The 22,566-nt window shown below is 40.3% G+C and overlaps 1 protein-coding gene across 6 annotated transcripts in view; it reads left to right on the forward strand.

Moving 5' to 3' along the window:
- Window positions 1–22,566, forward strand: part of FHIT (fragile histidine triad diadenosine triphosphatase) — a 558,163-nt gene that overhangs the window by 496,014 nt on the left and 39,583 nt on the right. Inside the window, exon 7 of one of the 6 annotated variants that reach the window (XM_072347392.1) lies at window positions 8,838–8,957. The exons of the other annotated variants lie outside the window; for them this stretch is intronic. Coding sequence (XP_072203493.1) covers window positions 8,838–8,858 — 21 coding nt within the window. The 3' untranslated portion in view covers window positions 8,859–8,957. Of the gene's footprint in view, window positions 1–8,837; window positions 8,958–22,566 lie in introns of those variants that run through there. 6 annotated transcript variants of the gene reach the window in all.

Genomic DNA, 22,566 nt, shown 5'->3' on the forward strand with positions numbered 1-22,566 from the left:
ATGAGTTGAAAGCTGTACTGGAGTATCTTGCTGGTCTTTTCTAAACTTCATGGTTCTGAGACATCGGCCTGGGCAGGAGGATGCGTGCATGAGCTTAGGGGTCAGGACCAAACCAAATTAAAAATAATAGAAAAAGCCTTTCTATGACCTACATGAATTCAGTAGCTGGAAGTTACTTTTGTTCAGTTAATCTCTTTCAATTTCATCCACTGAAAACTTCTTGACTGCTGTGTTTCAAATACTGCTGCGCCACAGATGACAAGTAACAAATGTAACTTCTCAGTCAATGTGAAGGAAAAAAAAAACAGGGCCGAGCAAGCAATGCAGCTCTCAGTTCTTCATTTTAACCTGATAGCTTTGCAAATGCAGGCTATGCATGGTGGAGAAGCGTATCTCAAGAATACTTGCACTAGAGCTGTGTTGAAATGATACATACAGCTTTTCATTCTGTCACCTAAATGACCAGGGAGATCTGATCCTCAGCTGGGTTTTATCTTGTTGCTGCTTTTCTAATGTTTTATATATATATATATATATATATATATATATATATATATAAAATATATACCCTCAGGATATAAATGTTTTGAACATATTATTGAAAAAGATTAGATTGTATTCACAGGTCACACATTGGAGCTGAAACTGCTTCAGTTGTGTCACTTTGGTCATAACAGTACAGCTTTGAATTGTTAATTCACTTAATATTATGCATAGCAATGCAATAGTTCAGGCACCAGAGAACTTGAGCAGCAGTCTTAATGCTCTGCAGCAATTTGAGAATGCACAGTGTCATCTACTAGAAGCCCTAATTGTTATGATTAATATTTAGCGTAGGGAAGTCTATATGGAAGGGCACAAGTTACATCTGCTTACTGAATTGAATGAATTACAGGTTTTTTTCATTTTCTTTTCTTTTTAGCATCCTGTTCAGTAGTGTAACATGTATGAGTACATGTTTGCTATAACAATACCTTTGGGGCTAAAGACTTTTAAAAAAGCTACTTCAGACACCTGGTCCAAGGGAGAAGGTGGGCAGCAGCACATTTGCTGCTCACTGAAGCATGAGCTGAGGATCTCTGAGCTGGGGGGGATGTTCAGAGGAACAGCTTATCAGACAGACATAGGAATTGGGCTGACGAAGTGACAGGAGGGAGTTCCAGCACGAGGTGGCTTGCATTCCTGAAACCACTTGCAGTACAGCATCTCACTGATGGATTGGGGCCTGGCTGCACAAACATTCTTTTATTTAATAGTCAAAGCATAAATAGGACTGCATGATAATTCTGGTCACTTAACAAGTGCTTCTTCTGACTAAATGCAAAGGGATGTATCTATTTTTCTTCCCTTTTAATTTGTTTCTGGGAAGGGGAAAAGGAAGTTGAGAAAATTTTTTTTCCAGGAGAAAAAGTAATAGTCGAGCAGGTACAATGAGAACAGGCAGGGAAGTAAGTTTAAGAGAGCTGGTTGACAAGATATTGCAGTAATTTGTCTTTGAGATCACACAGAGAGCTGACAGATTTTTCTAGGTCTTGGTGACATTCATATAAAAAACTTCCCTAAATCACCAGCTGAAATTTTGGACAATGGATTTTGATAAAGGGACACTGGAAAGCTTCACCTTCAGAAATTGGTGTCTCATTTACAATTATCTCCATCATACAGCTGAGATCTTCCCTTCAGGAAGAGAGATGAAAAATTATCTTCTGAGTGTACCATATTGCTTCTGATTCCAGAGAGGAGAAGGGAATTAATGTTGAGGATGGTGTTGTAGTAATTAGTTTCAGATGCAATGGGCTGAGAGTAAATCCCAACAAGGAGAAGCAGGGGATTCACCAGCAGAGCAGCTGGAGAGAGGTACTGTTTTTTTCTTAGAATATGCAATCAGTGTTGTTCATCAGTGCTGCTTAATAATTAGAGCAAGATGGGGGGAAAAAAAAAAGAAAAAGAAAAAACACCTCAAAAAAAAAACCCAAAACCAACTGCAAAGAAAATTATTGCTGTGATCTCATTTATGGCTGTATCAGGAGTTAATGTTAAACTCTGAAGGTGGTTAACACTTTTGACTGAGATAGCATATGGGGGTGGTTAGTGCCTGATCGCGGGAATGTGGACCGCCAGCTTCTGTTCAGTGCATTGGGAGCTGAGGACATCTGTCCTTTTCTAGGCTCCTTGGACTCCCGTCCCATTCCTATTTAAACCAGTGTGAAGATATATTAAGCTTGTTAGGCATTAAGCTGGGCTCTTGAATTAAAAATTCTCTGGTGAGTATTCATGATATAGCTGAACCTCCTCTTCCCTCTTTATGAAAGCGATGCCACCATTCCTCCTGGGCTACTGGCATCACTTTTACAAATTGTGCCCTCTCTCTCCTTTAGGAGTTTAGTTCAGTCATTTAGCTTTTAACTATTTAGTTAAAACAAAGTCTAACGTTTAACAGTCTGATCAGCTTGTTTGAGTGTTTGGGGAATGAATAAAGGTGTTCACGCAGAAATTTCCACGAAGGAAGACTTTCAGGGTGCTGAAGGCTTAGGTGGAAAAATTTTGTTGCTGCTGCAAATCACTTAGCTACCATTAAAAAATAGGGGGGGAAGGGGGAGGGAGGTCTGAATGTCTTTGGCTTCTGATGTCTTTAGGTAACTTGTTGCTAGCGGAGTGGAAAACCTGGCAACAGACTGCAGTGAGGACTTGATCCTGTGATCTGAAATAGCAGTTACATTGACTCACAGTTTTGGTATTCACAAAGCTATGCAGGCATCTAAGAGAATGACAGGACAGGAAACTTCCTGTCCTGACTGAGATGGTCTTGAGGCTGTTTGGATCATATTCTCCATTGCTACAGTCCCTCTCAGTACAGCAGAGATCAAAACCTCCGAAGCCTTGGGAGCCAGTATAGGATCTCTGTGCTAAGATTTCTGCATCTACAAAGAGTTTTTCTTAGGTTGATCTTCAGAATCTGGCAGCATGCCTCTCATTTTCTCAGTTCAGATCCACGTCCTTAGTGCTGTTTTTTGTCCTCACCCTCCCCCAGCCTGCTCTTTTATTTATTTGTTTTACTAAGAATTGAAAAATCAAAATTATTTCTGTACCAAGCTGTAAGTTGCTGTGATTTCTTCTCCTTCACACATCCTCAGTCTGATTCTTCGATACCTGACAAGGAAGTAATAGCAAGTATGAAAGCAGTGCATCATGCCAACAGCCATTTAAGTCTTCGTCAAACAAAAGTGTTTGTGTGTGTTTTTCTTTCTTTCTTTCTGGCATCCAACGTCAGCAGGTAGATTTTAGTCTGAAGCAGAAAAAGCCTGAGCAGGATGCTTGAAAACCACATGTTTGCACAGGTGAGTGAGAGGAACACTGAGCTCAAATGAGATTATAGATAAATATTGAGTTTTCTTCATTGCAAACTTGACAGCCCACTTATAGCGGTTCACTGGCCTTTGCTAATGGAGATTTGGTAATGTTCTGTATCTATAATTGCCACAACTTTATTTTTTAGTGGATTTGAGGTTACTGTGGCTGAGAATTCCATACATTGACTTCTTGCTAGTAGTGCTTAACATTTCTAGGAAACTTTGCTGTGTCTCTTCATTTCAGTTTTAGAGGAAAATTACAGCCACGGCACTGCTGAAATTAAGGATTTAGTGCATTTTTCCCCCCACTTATATTCCATTCCTAACAAAATCTACTCATGGGAAAGGCAGACTTTATTGTGGGCATGAGATATATAACTTGGACAGGATTCACAAAGAAATGAAAATGCCTTTGCGGAAATACTGTGTTTTTTATGATTGCTTTTTTGTTTTTGTGGTGGGCTGGCAATTCTGTAGTATGAGCTGAGTGGTTGCCCATATCTTTGTGGTATTATTTGTCTGCAAATGCCAGATTGCCTTGTCAGGAAATCAAACCCGCACAATAGACTTTTGTTGCCAAGAATTACATAAGTTCTTTTTGTTTTATTAATTTTTATTTGCAGAAAAGTAGTTTTACTACTATCTTTGCTTTGCCAGGATCTCGTGCTTCCACTTCTGTTCTGGCAGGACCAACCTGACTCTGTTTTGCCAAGAATAATGTATGTCACTTCTGCCAGAAACCTGATAGTGTTTCTTTTTCAGGGAGCAGTTAGCAATGTTTGTTTACAACGGGTGGGAAATCATGGCGAATCTCAGGTGCCCATTGCAGGCATCGTGTCTGCAGGTGTCACAGTGAACCTGCACAGAAAAGCCATTTCAGAGCTTCATCTTGGTTTGGATCACAATTGAGCCGTGTGTTTGCACAATGTGGAATCTGTGAATCAGTCCCAACAGTAACTGAATGATTTCACTTGCTTGAAACCGTGTTTGTTGCACTAAAATTTATATTAAGGATTTAGTGCTTGTTTCTTTGGTGTCTTTAGGGTTAGCGCCCTGGCGTACTTAATGACAAGTTAATCTTCTTTGCCACCATGGTCCAAAATATTCCTTTTTGGAAATAGAGCACTTCATTCTAAAAAGCAGCACTGACTTTGCATAGCAGAGTATGTTGACTTTAACAGATATGTAGTGTGTGGAATGGAAAACAAGGGGTTAAGAGAGTGATATTCAGTCTTGATGTAATTACTGGGATGTATGCCTGCATACCAAATCAATACTTCTCAATTGGAAAGATTTAAAATGGACTGGACTGGAGATATAAGGGAAAAAAAAAGGGGGGGGGGGGGGGGGGGGGGAAGATGAACTGATTGGAACATTTTGTCAGGATGATGGAGTGAAATACATAGCACGTATTTGCTGCTTCTGAACCTATATGGCTGTGTGCTGCAGCCTAGGCTCTCCCACCTGAGGGGCTCATGTGCCAGTTGGCACCAGGCTCCCCAATTGCTTAACGTGACTGCCTTCCTGGGCCAGCCCTACTGAAGTAATGTGATTTGCTATGAAAAATGTGTTGAACGGACTTGACTTTGTGCCACCAGGCAGATTAGCAAATTGCTTCGTCTGCCTCCCATTGCTTTATCCCAGGCAGCAACATCTAAGCCTTGATGATTTTGCAGGTCTTCATTAAAAATAGCTGTTTCCATATCTGATTACCGAGCCCCATCTGAGGAGAAACGATCCTTTCATCTGTGTATTACGAGGCCATATCTGAGCACTTTGATTCTGCTACACAGTCAAATCAGACCAACTTGCTGCTCGATTGCTTTTCCAGTTCATCTGCATGTTCTCTCTGAGCGCTGTCCCTGTCCCCAGTACATAATGGCTGGGGTTAGAGCATTTGTTGTTTTTAATTGCTCTTTTACTGCTAAATGCAATTTCATAATTGGTTACATAACTCCAGGGTTTTATTTTAAATTAATCTAACTTTGCAATCATTCTGCATATGTTGCTCTTAACATTTGCCTATTATTTGAATTAATTTCACTAATTTATCACCACTGTTTAGATATGCATTGTCTTTATAACACTTGCAACTGAATTAAAGCACACTTGTTGGGCTAAAGGCAAAGTTTGCTTCACTAAATCAAGCAGCTTTCTTGCCTCTCTCAGTTACTAGAAAATTACCTAGGATTTTTCCGAGGCACTCTGGCAGTCTGCTGTAAAAAAATGGCAAATATTCTAGTAAATAAATTAAAATCATTTTAATTATAGAGTAAAAGTAATGGTTAATGCTGGCATTTTCACTTAGTGGGTCAAATTCTAAATTATTCCACAATATTTAAACACTTAATTAGTAGCCAACCTCTTTCACCTAAGGCTAGCTGTAATACCTGACTGTGGTGATGAGTAGTTCCTATTTCTAGTTGGTGTCTGAAGTCAAATGGTCGGGTAGGTTAATCCAAAAGCCCACACAGTCTATCCTCCTGAGCAAGAGCTCTGTCATCCAGTGCCTTCTGTATCTGCGGAGCAGATGCAGGCATTTACTGGTGGCACTGATCTTAAACCTTTGTATCTTCCCACTGGTGCTCTGTGCAGAGACCCAGGAGTTTGTAATGCAGGAGTTAGGGGCAAATGACTTGTTTAAAGGAAAATCTGCTGTGAGAGAGGGCTTCTGATGTAAACAGAGAAAGAATCATAGGAATATGTCACTGTATATGTATTAAGGTTTTTCTTTAGGGACATGACAGTAAAGGATTCCTTATGAATGCATGTGCAGGGAACAGTACATGATTTAACGTTCAGCAGTGTTGTTGTTGAACAGATTCTTTCTAAATGAATGCATGGATGTATTCCTGGGATTCAGTATGTGAAGAACCCTGGTGGGATAGCTGTGTGGGTAAGTTATTGTGTTAACATACAGCAGGTTGTGAGACCAACGGTTCCTCAGCTGAGTGACTCATCCATTGATGGTCACACTGCAAACAGCAGATATTTGAGCTAAGGAATTCTCAGATATGCGTGAGATAAGGTAGCTTGTATTTTCCATTGACTATGGGAAGGAAAGGAGGTTTTGCGTCATTTAAAAGGATACAAGCGTGATTAATAAAGTACAATTCACATTCTGGCTAAAGTAAGGAACAGTCGGTGTTTTTCATAGCTGATCAATTCAGTGCATGTAAAATGATCTTTTTAAAAAGAGATAAACTGATTCTCTTAGATTCTGCTTTTCATTTAATTGCATGTAGTACACAGAGAATTTATTTTGCTATAGCGTTAGCAGAGATTGCATACAGTTATTTTTCCTCCAACATGTGGTGCTTTGATGATTTCTCACAAATTACGATTTTTTTTAATCTTAAATTGAAAATGTGTCCAGAAATTTAAGTAGGCCCAGGCTTGCACTGTAGAAAATAAAGAAAAGGATTGCAGCTCTCATAAACCCTTATCCCTGAGTAATTATCTTGTTATGTTAAAGTGGTTCTCCTGAATATTAAAATAATTAGGACCAACAATCTCTGCAATACTTTCCTCAGATGTTCTAATTGGCAGGGGGTGTTAACTAATTAAATGTATTTATATTGCTGACTAGCTAAAGGAAAGGATGAAGCACTTGTAATTGCTGAAATTTAGCAAGACCACATATTTACTATAGAGAATAAACATACAGATTACAGTGTTGGTGGCAGGCTCTATGATAGCTGCAGACAGTTATCCCAATGCTTCTGATGGGCATTTCTCATCGCTCGAGGGAATCTGGAACGAGGTGCTTTGGCAGAGGGAATTTTGGATGCAGGTAGGAGATGGCTCTTCCCTTTTAGAGCGGGTCTTGCAGAAAGAACCCCAAAACCAATGGGGTTCAAAGGGGAAAGGCACGGGGGTCTGTGCAAGCATACAAGGAGTATGCTCATGGTGGAGGTGGACTGGGATTCAGTTAAAGCAGCCAACCAGCCCCAAACCTGTGTGTGTTGCTGGTACTGGGCTGAGAGCCTGCCTGCATGCTGTTCCCGTGGGTCTTATACTCTACCTTGCACAGCATAGAGGCACGGGGCCACATCGGTGTTTGTCTGCATCTCCTTTTCTCAGAAAGCTCTGTGCTCCTGGTTGCATGCTCTTATTTCAAAGGAGGGGTTTTGGATATAGATATATATACTTTTTTCTTTTTTCTTTTTTCTTTTTTTTTTTTTGGGGGGGGGGGGGGGGTAGTGTTCAAAAAGACTTCTTAAAAAAAAAATTCTCTATAAAACTGGGTATTGTCTGACCTCTGAAGTAATCAATTTTGGATTCAGCTCCCTGTAACAGTTTGACATTTCAGGGTCAGCAGAACAACTTTCTGACAGATTGAAAAGCTGTGTTTCTGGGCCCAGGGTAGATTAGAGTAAACCTGGGCCAAATAAAATGAGGCTTTGAGGCATCTCGCTTCTATTTCTCTGCTATTGAAAAGGGCAGTGAGGGCTGGCTGTAGGGAGCATGGATGACAGAAACCTTTCCTCCTTCTTCCATCTCCTGTTCCCCCAGCGTTTCCCCCTCTTGTTTTGGAGCAATCCCAAACATGTCTGGAGTGACCCAGCTCAAAGTGGGTTAGGCACTCTGCTCCTGTCTGCAGCACGTCACAAAGCACACAGGAGAAGCAGTGTCCTTGGCGGGGGGGGGGACATGGAGATACATGCTCCATCCCCTGCCTTGCGCTACCTCTTCTCTTCCTGCTTCTTTCTTCTCTCTCTTCTCCCCCTCCTCCCCCCAAAAATAAACACCCACAAACTCCTGCTTTGTTTTCCTTTTTATCATTCACCTGCCATTTCTTCTTGTTTTCTCCTCTATCTCTCAGCCCATGGTCTCAAGGCAGCATGAAGCAACTCTTTCCCAGCTAGGGGCAAGCAGGAGCCCATTAGCTGCCTCAGACAAAACCCATCTTCCCTGTTCCCTCCTCTCTTTTAGCCTCTTCATAAACAAAGATTCAGTTCAGTAGAAAGGACATATGTACCTACCAGCTGTGAGATTGTAAACATGTGTACCAGGAGAGGGTGCCAAGGTTATATAGACACATGTCACTTTTATTCCAGAATCCCATTTGGCGCCTGGGAACATCTTCATGCTGTAGCGCTGTGGAGGTCATTACTACACTCTGTAATCCTCCACAAAGGTTTTCCGTTTTCATTTATACACAGTAATAAAATACACATCTCAGCATCAGGCATTAGGATTAGTACTGACAAGGCTTAAGCTGAAATGTTTTAAGGATGCATTTCTGATGTGAGCAGAATAGCTAGCATGCAGCACGCAATTATGCGGGCTCTATGGAGGGACAGATTTATGCTTCAGCACTGTTAATATCACAGTGATATCAACAGAATAAATTGAATTTTATTTAAAATAAAGATTTAATTAATTTTCCATTGTGGCACTACTCTGGTATCACTAATTTATTTTAAAATTCAAATGTTGATAACTTGCGGAGTGTGTAAAGGGAGATGTCCTTTCTGATTTCAGGGCCTCTTCTTCACTCTTTAAAGAAAGCTGAAGTTCAGGGAAACTGATGTGGGAGCTGATAGATTTGGAGCCAGGAACAGAGTTTGATGGCTGTGGACAGAGCTACCTGGTGGCAGCACAACAGGTTCTATGGAAGATCCCCACCCAAGCCCGTATCTCTTTGCTGATGCAGCAAAGCTTTTTGCTCAGTGCTTGCATCTCACTCCTTCTGTATGTTACTACATGCAAGCACAAGTATGAGCCCTGATGACCTAGACCCAGCACCATAGGCAGGCTTGGAGCAAAACAACATCCTGGTGCAAAACAAGTGGAAAGAAACGAACAGCTCTATAACAGGCAATGATATTTTCCCAACATTTTTCTGAGGGCACCAGTTACTTGGGATGGGGGAGCCTAGCACAAGTGTGATCAGTAGGTTATCCATTTAGTTTTAGTTTCTGCCTATTCCACACTACAGTAAGCACAAGTGGAGCCCTGTGGATTCAGGCAGCTTTTACATTGCTAGATTTACAGTTGCTGGCATACTAGAGATATGAAGAAGCAATTTCATATATTGCTGTTGCCTTTGCTGGCAGCTTTCTGCCCTTCAAGATATTTGTTGCGATAGGAGGGAACCCCTCTCTCTAAAGGAAATGTATTTACAAAGTCCAAGCAGCTGAAGGGTGGCTGTAACTCAGTGTTCCTGCCTGAGTTTTTGTATACACATCATTAGTCTCTGTTTGATTTTCTAATTCATATTTATGTTTTAATTGCAGCCTTTACTGTCTCAACAGAAATAGTTAAAATCGCTCAGCAGTTGCAAGGAAAGCAGATATAGCTTGAGGAAGCCATGTGGTCGTTACATTAATCTATTCTTTCCTGCACTTCTGGGTGAGAAGATGTAGTTTGATGCCTTGAAGAATAGGAATACGTTGTCAGAAAGGAGATTTCCTTCCCTTGTTAAAAAATGTAAATGCCAAAAAGGAATACCATAATTTACCCATGCTGTGTTTGGTGAGCATGAGAATGCTTGGATGTCATGGTGCCAAGATGGGCACTTGCCCTGTGTGATGCAGTGAAGGCTCAAACATAGTGTCTCCCTGTTATAGATCAGAGCCATTTTTCTGGCAAACAAAGGCAGTGGTTCATCCCATGACTTCAGACAGAGCTTCTGTAGTCTTTCTCAGACAAAATTTGTGGGAATTTCATGGGGTCATTCCTGCAGGGACTGGGTGACCAGATCACAGAGCCTCTGCACTCTGGAGAAGCTCCCTGCATTAGCCTAAGCACAGGAGCAGAGCACTGTGGATAATGTACTTCTGAAATGTAAGAATCAAAAAGGACGTCATCGTTGCAATTCATACTAGTGTCCTGTGTCAGCTTGCAGCATAAAGGAAACCTGTGAAAAGTGCAGCCGATCCCTAGCAGAATGAATATTGTTCTGTTATATGAACTTTTCATGATGAAATGGTCTCTTCTCTGTGGAAAATCATTGTGTTTTCCCAGCTGTTGTCAATAACTTTTATGCATTGACTGCTTTTTCCGCTAGACAATATTTACACTTCTCCACTCACCCGATTGATCTTCATTTTCGCAGGAAATTTTTTGGGGGTAAAATATAACCAGTTTTTTTAAAAAAGGTAAACAACCCAGAATTGCACTCAAGGGAAGATATACATTGTAGGCTTAGTGACAACTTAATGGCTTGTAGTATATCAGATGTCTTCTATGCTGCCATCTTCTTGGGGGAAAGTATTTCTGTACAACGTGTAAACCTATGCACATAGAAAACTACACATGCTCCCTCATTTTTTTTCCTCTCTCAGGTCCAAGCATTCTTGGCACTGGCAGCATGTGTTTAGTGCTGTACAGGAGCAGTATCATTCTTCTTCTGCAGGAAAATGAAGAAAACTTTAACTCTTATTTCTTAAAAATTCCCAGTGAGCCTGTAGATTAACTGCCTTTTCGCTGAATAGTGTTTGCTTCTTTCATACGAAATGCATTATTTCATTGATTTAGTTTCTGTTTTATATGCTAGAGAAATAAAATTTCCATATAGAAAAGCATACACAAAGGATATGACCTTTTAAGTTTAGCAGAGAAACTAACTGAATGCAATGTAATTAATATGCCATATAAATGCCAACAACAACATTAATGCACCATAAAACCAGCACAGTTAAAATGATATAGTCTGGAAATGAAAAAGTTAAGTTTCTCTTGGCTTCATTAATTTGCTCACATTGTATTTCTACAAAAGAAGCAACAATCTCTTTATCTAAACCAGGAGAATAGAGATGTAGGCAAAATGTGTTCTTCTGTTAGGAGGAAGCTGGATCTTGCTTAAGACTTGGCTAAACTCCTGAAAGGTGTCAACCATAATTCTGCCATAGTGTAATGCTTCCACTGCTTGTGTCCTTAATTGTTTTCCTAAAGCCTGACAAATGCCTCAGGTTCAAAGCCTGTCCACAACTTTAGATAGATCATCAGCTCTCTGTAATATACTTGTATTGCTATAGTTCTAGCATTATACTGTAGCTCTTTCTTCTCTAAATACTTTTTCTAAAGTAGTCTTCTTGTGCAGAGAATGTCCGTGTCCTGGTTATAGTCCAGTCCTCTGATTTAGGCAAGGTCTTTGCATGGGATAATTGCTTTCTAAGGTTCAGATGACAGCTTGCACATAGCTTCAACAAATAGGTCTCCTAGGGAAGAGTCTGGATGCCCTTTTTATCGTTCTTGAAGTGAAAAAATCCCCACTAAATTCATACCTGAACTTCCCAGCCAAACTAAGCTGGAGGCCAGGGGTCAATCAGGAGAAATGCAAGTTCTGCAGAGAGGACACAAGGAAATAACTCTGGAGCTGAAACTTCAATGGGGGAAACTTCAGTGGGAGTTGTTCTGCACACACTTCCTATCACAGCAAGGGTGTCCCGAGGGCAGTTAATGTGACTCCTGTGTAAGTTCTGGCTGCTCATCCTTTGTTTCAGTCATAAGAGGTGAAATAAACAAGGGAGAAAAAGAAGGAAAAAAAAGAAAAAGGAAAAAAAAAAAAAAAAAAAAAAAAAAAAAAGCAAAGATTTAGCTTAAAAAGTATGTGCGCAACTCCCGTTAATAATCAAATGTTAATGATGTTAATGATAGTTATGCGTTCACATCAAAGGAAGAGCAGAGTCTTTCATCTCAGTTAAATCTTATTCAAATAATTACTGAAAGTAGTTGTCTAGGAAAAAGGAAAAAAAAAAAAAGATATTAAGAAATTCCTTTGTAGAACATTGCAAACTTTGCTGCCCCTAGGGAGCAGCTCTGAGAATTGAGGACGCCAACAAATCGTGTTTAAGTGGGTCTGGCCCTGCTTTCCATCAGCTTTGACTGCGTTGCATCCTAAAAAAAAAATAAAAAAGAGAAAGCGAAATATGTTATTGGCATTGCAATAGATAATCCAACCAAAATCAAATAAAAAATCCCTGACAAGGCCTCTGTTATGAAAATAATCATAAATCTTACACTGTCGAAGCTTTGTGGCAGCATTAAGCATTCTGGTCAGGCTCATAGTTGACATAAAAATAATAAAAAAAAAACCCACAAGACTGAGGGGGTGGGGGAGAAGTCGTTTGAAGTTCTGAAATCAAGTCTGCAGCTGTCGTTGTCTTCTGTGCACTGCAGCTGTGGGTGCAGCTGGGCAGACTGCTGGCAGGCCCCTCACTCAGTGCATGGGTGCAAACCTGGAACCCCTTGCTTCATTTCTTGCAAGCAGAGAGGCTTCTGGTAGAGGCTGCCCAGAGAGGTGGTGAGTGCCCATCCCTGGAGACAGCCAAGGTCAGGCTGGATGAGGCTCTGAGCACCTGATGGATCTGTGAGCGTCCCTTTTCATTGTAGGGGAGTTGAACCAGATAGCTCATAAGGATCCCTTCCAACTCAAAGGATTCTGTGATTCTGTGAAGCCAGATCTAGAGTCAAATCTCATTTCTGAAGCTTTGTGGACTTCCTATAAAGGCTGAAGTTAAAGGCCTGTTAAACTCCTGCTTCTGGGTGTAGCCGAAATGCTAAGTCACAGCTTGAAGCAGTGATTGAGCACCTGGTGGGAAGGCAGGGCCAACCCAAGGGAGCTCAGGTGCATGCAGTGGCTCTGATTGACCAGAAGTGGTGGAGTCAGAATCTACCCCCTCCCAGCCCTCATTTAAGTGATGGCAGTTGTACCAAGAGTAACTTAGTGGAGATCCCCGCCTGCTGGAGGCTTTCCAAAGGTAAGCAGTTTTTTCCCTTTGTTTCTGCGTCTACAAATATTGCATTTGGGCTTGTTCTCGCTTGCTGTAGCTTGGGATTATGCTATTCTGCTGTTGTTGCTGTACTTTCTATTGTGTTCTAGCATTACACTGGGTAATGCAGTAGCTTGTCCTGTGGGGTTGCTTTTGATAGTGCTGTACAAGTGGAATGCATCCTAGTGAGGTAATGCTCTAGATGCTTGTGCAGTGTATCCCCATTGCTTGTCTCTGATGGGCTGACACTACAGTCCAGGAAAGCCATCTTCACGTGTGGCTGGATGATATTGGTGTAGACAACGTTGTTCACAGAGTGATGTATCCTTGCGGGCAGTGGTTTGGTTCTTTGGTATGGATTTATCTCCCAGGTTTGTGTCATCTGCAGCCCTTGGCTCCTTTGGATCTGCAATTTCCACCAAAAAGACCTTGGAAGTAGAGGGCAGTAATATATTTTAGAACTGTAGAGATCAGAAAGTTTTTTTGCACATAGATGTGCACCACAGAAGTGCCTATAGATATTAAGACTTGCAATTTATAGTCAATAATTTTACGGCCTTTCAAAGCTTGAAGTAAAGCCGTGTTCCACTGGGCAATGAGATTTGTAGTTTTCCATGGCTTAAAGCTCTTGTTACTGAACTTGATGGGCTGCAAGATATTGGACAAGATCTGTCACTGGTCTGGAATGTATATGATGTATACAGGTATGTAGAATTTAGGACAAAATGGTGATGTTTCTACTGTTAGATGAGCAAGTTAGGAGATCTCAACATAGTAGTGCTAGGGGGAGGTACTCCCCAGGAAAGTAATTTATTTGTCTTTTCCTTCAGTAATGATAACTTAACAAAGGCAAACAAAGTCAGTGGAGTGGTAACCTCCTACTAGTTCTCCGAGATGAAATGAGCTCTGTTAATGGCTTTGAAGCTGCAGTGAGTCCACCTGCAGCAGTGAGGGTGATGTGGCTGTGAGGTCTGCTGCTGATTTTTGTGTGAAAACCACCAGGATATATAGACCCGGTTTCCCTTCTATAAGATTGGATCTTGAAAGGATGAAGTGCTTGAGCAAGGTGTGGTTCAAATACAAGAGATTTAAGTAAATAATGTAATTAACTCATTTAGTACAGAAGAAGAATAAATGCCTAGCAAATGTTACTATTCATTGCTTATGCTGATGGCATCCCTCTCATAGCATTACGTATTTATTAAAAACAATTTGGAGGTGTAAATTGGAATCAGTCATACAGGTGTGTGTCAGCTGTGTAACCCTTAATTTGAATCCTCAAGCTGTTTCCATCCCTTCCAACTCATTGTAGAAATGTGTGATTTTTCTCATTATCTGTGGCTACCAGGATCTTTTAATCTTAAATGGTTTAAACTGTAGCTCAGTCCTAAACCAGGATAGCAGGTGAATTTCTGACTTCAGCTATTTCACCTTTTCTGATCTGATTATTTAGTGAGATGGCAGTTGCATGAGTTTCAAGTTCACTGTAACTTCATTAGATACACCAGCTTTTAAACAAATATTCTTGCTAATTAAAAAAGACTGGAGAAATATGTAAATTTTAACTGAAGAATAAATGAAAATCGCTTTTGTGGTTGGGACACACAACAAAACTATGAAACTGTGCAAGAAAGCAGAAACATCTTTGATATAATTAATGTTGAAGTGCGACTTCCATTAAAATCTGCCTTCCCTTTTTTCCTAGCAACTTGTTGCTTTCTATAAACAAAACCTTCTCTGGGGCATATTGCATTTATTATATTTGGGTTCAGTACAGAATTGATTTTTTTGGATGTAGGGGAATTTTTGTGAAACCTATTCAACCACACAGCAAAATCCTTCTGATTTCCCTGGGAAGGCAAACTTAAACAGATTAAGGTTCTCCAGATGGAAAACAGACAAAGGGATGAAATAAGATCTCTAAAATCTTAGGGTAATGTACAGTGGGTGACTAGAGGATGGTTATTTGCTGTTTCTCCAAAGAAAGAGGTCAAGGAGACCTCTGTTGTAGCATTAAGCTTGAGACAAATAACAGAAATAGATGATGTGTGATTGAACTGTGGGGGTTGTAGGCAGTGTTGGAGCTGTGCTGGCTCCTCTCTAGGGGGGTGGAACTGGAGGTGGTGGAAGGATGTGACTTGTGTTGGTAAGGACTTAGGCTTCTCACCCTGCAGAGAAGCTACTCTGAGTAGTTTTGGCAGAATGTGTCAGAGCAGCTGTGTTGGTTGGGCTGTTTGAAAGCACAGTTCTAGGTGGAAAGATGTGCCCCTTTGAATTACAGATCAATGGCCAAATTGGTTTTAGGATTCTTTTGTTGCAAAGACCTTGTGACTGTGCTTGAGTGAAAATCCCTGACCTTCAGGTAATGAATGCTGTATGGAAAGTGTGGGGTTAAATTTGGGTGTGGTGGGAGGGGGAAGCAACATAAGCAATATTTCTTAATAGTCTCCATTAAAAGCAATCTATCTCCCAGAGGAAATTTTTAGTCAGACATTTGTTAGCAGCGGTGAGGGCAGATTCTCTTTTCCTCAAGAATATGTCCATTGCAGAGCTTTTCCTGGACCAAGTTTCTGCACTGCTCTATGCTGTAACGCTGCTGGCATGGACCATGTTGGTGTAGCTGGGTCTTTAGTTCAGTAAAACTGCACAGGAGGCTGCTAATGCACAACAGAGGCACTATATGCATGATTTCTCTGTTTGGATCAAAGTGTCCTGATCTGCAAGAGATCTGCAATGGAAACTTTTTAATTGAAATATTAAATATTATATTAAGTTATATTATGGGAATATTAAGTTCCCAAATAATTGTCATTTTTTTAGTTTCTGAACTCAGAAGTTGGGATACTCCATCTGGGACAGTCTCATTAGAACCTCAGCTGTTACAGATAGGGTCTTCTTATTGCTTGATAAGAGAGAGATCACATCTTTCCTGTAGTTTAGGAAGAGGCACGTACATCATTTTTACATGAGGGCTTTGGCACTGGGCTGCATCTGAATTTTACTCCAGCACTGCATCTCAGCAGTAGTCAGGACTCTGCCCCACTGGATGTTTGGCAGCTCATGACTTCATGTTGTGAATGTAGGTAGGCATTGATAAAGGGATGGAGGAAAACTGGGAAGGAGGAAACTTAGTTTAGCAAACTTAATCGTCACACGCTATCAGTGCAGCTCATCTCCTTTACATATGTACCTCCATGTACATATATGCATTCCTCAACCAAGGAACACGGTGAGCTCATTATTTTTAGGGTGTTTTTATGTATAACTCTCACATCTTGAAAAGAAAATCAAACTCTATAGAAATGGAATATACTTTTAAACTGACAGAGCAGTGTCTAGAAACCTTCCATAGTCATGTCTCTTCAAAATGGACTGAAAAACATACTTAAAGCAGAAGATGAAAAATGAATCTGAAATTGCTGCAGTACCAGTACTGGGTGAAGCAGGTCTAAAAGAGAAGGGCTCTTACAGTTCACAGAGAAGGCTGTTGTACTGAAAATACAACACATAAGTCCAAGGAGTTGTCTTAGATGCTGAAAGAAAAGAAAACAAACAAACAAAAAAAAAAAAAAAACAAAACAACAAAACAGAACAAACCAAACAAACTACATAGTTATGGATGCTGTGAAAGAAACTGCTTCCTAGGGCAGCAGAGCTACAGGACTCTGTAAAGAGAAAAACAGAAAAGTGCCCTGAACTTCTTAGAGCCACAATCCTGCATGGGAAAGGACCTGCTGTAGCTGAGCAGATACAAAATGTAAAGTGGGATCCGGATCTCTGGCCTGGGACACAAGAAATGGCTCAGGTGTGTCAACCAACAGAGCTGTTAATGCTAGAGAATGCTCAGCAAACCCACTATCACAGAACAGGGGCTCTGCTCCCAGCAGCTGACAGCCTGGCAGAGCATAGCAGCATTCGCTGTGTTAATTGTGGCTGTGAAGGCGAAACACTTTTCTGGTGCTCAGGTCATTCACTTTTTCTTAGTGTCATCAATTCCTCAGTGTCACTGAACTTGAAGCTCTGCTTCTCATTCCGCTGTGAATCACTGTGTTGCTTTGGAATATTCCCTTGCTGCTGGCACCTGGATTTGATGAAATATCGCTTTGTGTTGCTTCTTGTTTGTTGTCTACATGAAAAAGTAACAGCGACGTTTCAAGCACACACAGTGGCTGAGACACTCCTCAAACAAAAAAAAACAAACTTTCATTTTGTGTTAAGGGCTGAAAAACTGAGCATGAATTACAGTAAATTTACAAATTCTGATCATCTTATTTATGTTTTGCAGATAAGTGAGGACTAATTAAGGTCTGATGTTAGCTGAGCAACTAAATAACTTAAATTATTAACACTTCTGTTTAGATGCATAATTTATATACAAATGTCTGCTGTGGTTTAAATTTTAACTTCAGTGCGTTCGTATGCTTTGCTGCATCCACGTTTTAAAAAGGAGCTTTGATAAGTGTGATTAATCCATAGTCCTGCATTAAAGCTTTTTCCCAATCTCATATTTTTGCAAATGGTTAATAAATGTTATGAATCTCAAGAGAGCCAGAGAATCACACAAGGTGCAGTATAACCTCAGCGTCCCATAGAGACAGATTAGGATTTATAAACTTAACAACTGCAAATATAACAGTAAAAGGAATTAATATTCAGTGTGTGAGAGTATGCCAAAACAGAGCAGAAGGTGTAAAGCCTGCAATGTATAAATCAAATTTGTCTCTTGGTGGATAAATCCCATTGAAAGAATCCCCAAATGCTAACTGTTCTAACCATCTTTGCTGCAATATTGTATGTAAATAGGTGGTGGGAAGTGTGATGGAAATGGTGTCAGACTGAGCTACAGTGCTGGTAGTAGGAAAGGCATGCTTTGATAGGAAAAAAGAAATTCTATCACTGGTTGAGTAGAAAGTACAATGCAGTCACAGCAGAAGTGAGTGTTTTCAGTGCTTTGCAACTGAGTTCCTGAAAATTTGGAAGTGTTTCAGTATCCTCAACAGCTGAGAACTGGACTGTGAAACCCATGTGACTAAGTGTCTGATATAACCAAGTTTGCATCTCCTTCACTGTAATAATATACAAGAGTCCAGTAAGGTTGTCCTCTGCTGTCATGAATTTGATTAAAAAGAAGTTCAGTAGGAGGTCAGGTCTTGGTATGGCCTTTAGTATGGGCTGACTTATGGAGAACATGCATGCGCTCTGTATCTTTGTGGCTGGAGTCTCCTAGAGTAGGAATTGGCAACAGGTTAAATGAAATTGAGTTGTGGTCTGCTAGAAGACTTAAAATCAGTAAAGAGTGCGAGCATTTTGGGGTGAAACTGAGATGTCTTGGTGCTGCAAAAGCCTTCAGTGTTGCACAGAATCAAGAACAGAAGTGCACTGGCCCAGCTTAAGTAGCTTGAGTTTAACCAAGAGCTGGTGTCTGTGCCTGGTGCCACACTGAGATCTGCAGAAGCTATGGCAGCTTCCTGTTCTGACTCGGGGAGAAGAAGAAAAAGAGTCTGTAGGAACATTTGTTAAGGAAGCATGCAAGGTCCGAGCAGGAAGTGAACAGAAACAAATGCAACTATTATGAAAGGCGATGATGCGTCCTGCTTGCAGATGTGCAGGAGAGTGACTGAGTGTTGGTTTTTAAAGACAGAAGAAAGTGTAGTCTGAAACTCAGCTTCAAGAAGCTATGTAGCTGATTGACCTGGTGGCATGGCTTCCTAAACAGTGGGTAGAGAAACATCAGCATACAGGGAGAGAACAGAATGTCAAAATGGAAGAGTGTAGCAGGCTTTATGTGCTTTGTGCGAACATTTGTGTAAACCCCAAATATCTTAATTTAACACTGTGATTTCCTGAAGAAATGAAATTAGTATTAAAAAAAAATCCTTTATGAAGGTTGAAATTGAGTAGATTTTCACTAGGTGCTGCAAATCCTGCTGGGAGAGCAGTTAAATATTTCTGTTGTCCAGCATTTTGGGTAATAGCAGCATACCATGGGGTTGTAAGGCTCATAGCTTAGCATTCCCAGGAGTGGTTGAATGTGAGTTGAGCAGTGACAGTACCAGGACTTTTGATGGATGCAGAGGAGCAGGATGAGTGAGCTTAGTTTTACATCACTTTGTACTCACAGAGCTAAATACTTAGGGAAACATTCTTGTTGCTGTGATGAAGAAGCAGGGGAGATTATTCCTTCTGATGCATATTAGCAGAGCAGCTAAAGATGGTAATTTTTTAATCCTCTTTTTAAAAAACATTAGAGAAAACAGACCTTTATTTTTGTTTTGTGGTTTTGTTTCTGTTACATCAAAGAGCTGATCCTGTGCAGTACAGATGTACTCTGAATGGGTTCTCTGAAATACTGCAAAGTTTTGTGTTTTGGGAGCTGCCAGATTCTGAAAGTTTATGTAGGAAATAGAGTATTTGCAGCATCGATTCTTAATTGGGCTTCCAGGACTGACTGTTCTGCCTTTCAGGCTAAAAGTCAGCAAAGCCATGCTATTATTCCATCTAGAAAACTGCATATGGGGATTTTAAATCTTTCATTATTTTTCAGCTTTGTCAATAAGGGCCTCCAAATAAACACTTTAGTGAAGATTCCAGAAGATGGAAATTCAGGTTTCCCATTGATAGTCTGCATATTGTGACATTCATTGAGCTTAATGCTCGTTATCTTTCTGAGAAACTTGAATAATCTGTCACAACAAAACTAATACTAGGAAATTCTTGGTGCTCACTGTAGGAATCTAAACCTCATTTATGTAGTATTTTGGGTATTTACACTGTAGTCTTCACTTTGCAGTATGCATAGATCCCAGCTTCATTAAGTGGGAGAATGAAGGAGGGATCTTATTTCAAGGTTTTTTTGGGGGCACTCAAGGATGTTTTGCCGACCCAACTCAGCAAGACTTCCATCTGGCATAAGTCAGTTTTTTTCTTTAAGAGGAACCCAGCATGACAAGCAACATAATAACAGCAGCTTCTCTATGTCTCCACTTTGTAAATGCATTAATTGTAGCAGGAGCTATCTGCTCTCTCATTACTTAATAGTAACAGTAAAGGGTGGGATGAAGGCATTAGCTGTACTATTCTGTGAAATCAGGAAACAAATTTTCTCTCTGAAGAAGATAGCAGCCAAGCACACTGCATACACTCCAGTTTCAATAAGCAAGCTGCCCATGTCAGTCCACCTCACTGAATCAGAAAATGTATTTCAAGCAAATAAAATGTCACTCTAGTTTCTTGCGAGTCTTGAAAGCTAAGATTTTATTTAGCTGTAAATTTACTGAAGAAAGGTTCCGTTAATATTTTATGACTCTAGTGGATTAAACCTTGTATAAATCAACAAATTAGCAGTCATTCTATATTTACATTCAGAATAGGGCTAGAGAAGGTGAAGGCAAGATTACTCCTTCCTGGCAAGTTGACCAAACTGAAAAGCTAAATTGAATGACTTCAGAATGCTTAGAGCAATGGAGAAGTGAAGATGATAAATAATGCACGCTGACTGCAGTTAAGTCAGGTGCAAAATAAGAGGATTTTTTATTCATCTTTGAAGCTTTCCTTTTCTGCCCCTTTGGTGTGGATCAAAGACTTCTCAGTTTGGGGGGATTCTTTAGGAACTCATATAAAACTCATAAGATAGTGACCTTCATGCAGGTCTTTCTGTCCTGATACGTGTACATGTACACACACGTGTATATGTATGTATATATATGTGTGTGTGTGTATATATGTATATACAGATACCTGTAGTTGAAGTTTTAAATGTTGCCTGTGATAGCTGTCCAAAGAAGAATCCATATCTTTAATATATTTGAGGGCATTAAGTCATCTTATAAATACTCGGGTTTTGTTTTATTTATATTAATAATTTAAATCAGAAAAGAAGTGCAGATAGATGGTACCAGGCACTCCTACTGCGGTGTGGGCTTTGGAGACTGAACTGAAACAAAAGCAGTCTTCAGCATCTTGCAAGCATGTTGTTCAATGATTCTATCATACTTTCCACGCGCCAGTTTGGTTTCTTCTAAGCAGCAATGTATTATGATGGCAGAGGAGGTTGCTCTATGGTTGGACAGAGTGGAACAAATGCTCTCTAGAAAACACAGCTGCTATATTCCACCATTCTGCTATAAACATGGTATGAACCTGCGTGTCTGAGTCTGTTGCCAATTTGTTTTTTTGAGATCCAAAATCAGAACGGCACCTCTGGGAGAGAAAACCTGAGAAAGAGGTGTGCTTACAACACATGAAAACATCTGAAATGCTTTTAAAAATTCAAGCCTTAAGGCAACTGGTTTTCTGAAAACAGAGTATCCTACAGTTGGTAGTTTAGAAAATTAATGCAAAAACACCATCTGCTAAACTTCAGATGTATGAATACTATTTGGTCTATAGAGAGTACAGACTGTACAGGAAACTATTGATCCCCCATCTGCTTCAAAATGATCTTTTAAGAATTTCTCTCACTGAATCAAGTACTAGATTAGTAACATAACATTATATGGAGCACAACATCCCGGTTGCTCTTAGAGATGCAGTGAGTAGAAATGTACTGCTGTCATCCTTCAGCCATCAGGAAACAGAAAAAGTAGCTTGGTTTTATGCATGTTTATTTCCTGTGCAGCCAAGAAAAGAAGATGTACATTTCAATTAAATGACCTTGTGTCTAAATATTGTGGTTTGAGATGTGTGCATTCCTGGGGTTAGTCCTTACCTTACAGAGAGGTAGTTTCCTTTGTATCTTTATTCTCCTAATTAATAATTAGGTTATATCCAGATGGTCAACCATGAGAAAGTCTATTTTTTTAAATCACTGTAGTTCATGTAATTCTTGCCCCTGAGTGCACTGGGGCTTAGGTCAGTATTCTGAGCCTTTTGCCATGAGACAAGTACTCCAGTTTGTGTCAATGGACTTGAGCGCTGATGGAAAGCAAGGCTTTCCTGGGCACATGCATTCCTTCAAAATGCAGCCCAGCAGCCGTTCTTGATGCAGTGGGATAGTTGGCCCTTGGGTTACCCAGGGCCTTGACACTTTGTTTATTTGCAGATTCCACCATGTTTTCAGACACTTTGACTCTTGGATATCCACTGAGTGTCTAGCAGAGCATTCTGGAAAAGGTTAGAAAATCTGTCCTTTGTGCCATTTTGTAATAGAATTGATATAACTAGGCATGTCAGTCTAAAATAAGCATAAATCATTTGCAGAAGTATCTCCCACTCAAGAGCGCTGCACACACCTGTATGTGCAGTTTTCACAGGCAAAGCAGACGCTCAAGTTGTCTAACTATAGGAGTGCTATTTTATTGCTGTATCAAAAGATGCATGCTTTTAAAAACGCTATGATTTTCCCTTGTTTACTGCTCTTGAAATAAGATGAGTGCAGAAATAAAAGTATGGGGTCTTCAGCAGAATTCTTATCTTGAAGTTCAAAGATTTCTGCTTTGAATGCTGGCTTAGGTTTACAGTGATACCAGCATTAAACAAGAGCCCTGGCTTTCCAT

Source organism: Excalfactoria chinensis, chromosome 12 (assembly GCF_039878825.1).
Source record: "Excalfactoria chinensis isolate bCotChi1 chromosome 12, bCotChi1.hap2, whole genome shotgun sequence".
Taxonomy (NCBI): Eukaryota; Metazoa; Chordata; class Aves; order Galliformes; family Phasianidae; genus Excalfactoria; species Excalfactoria chinensis.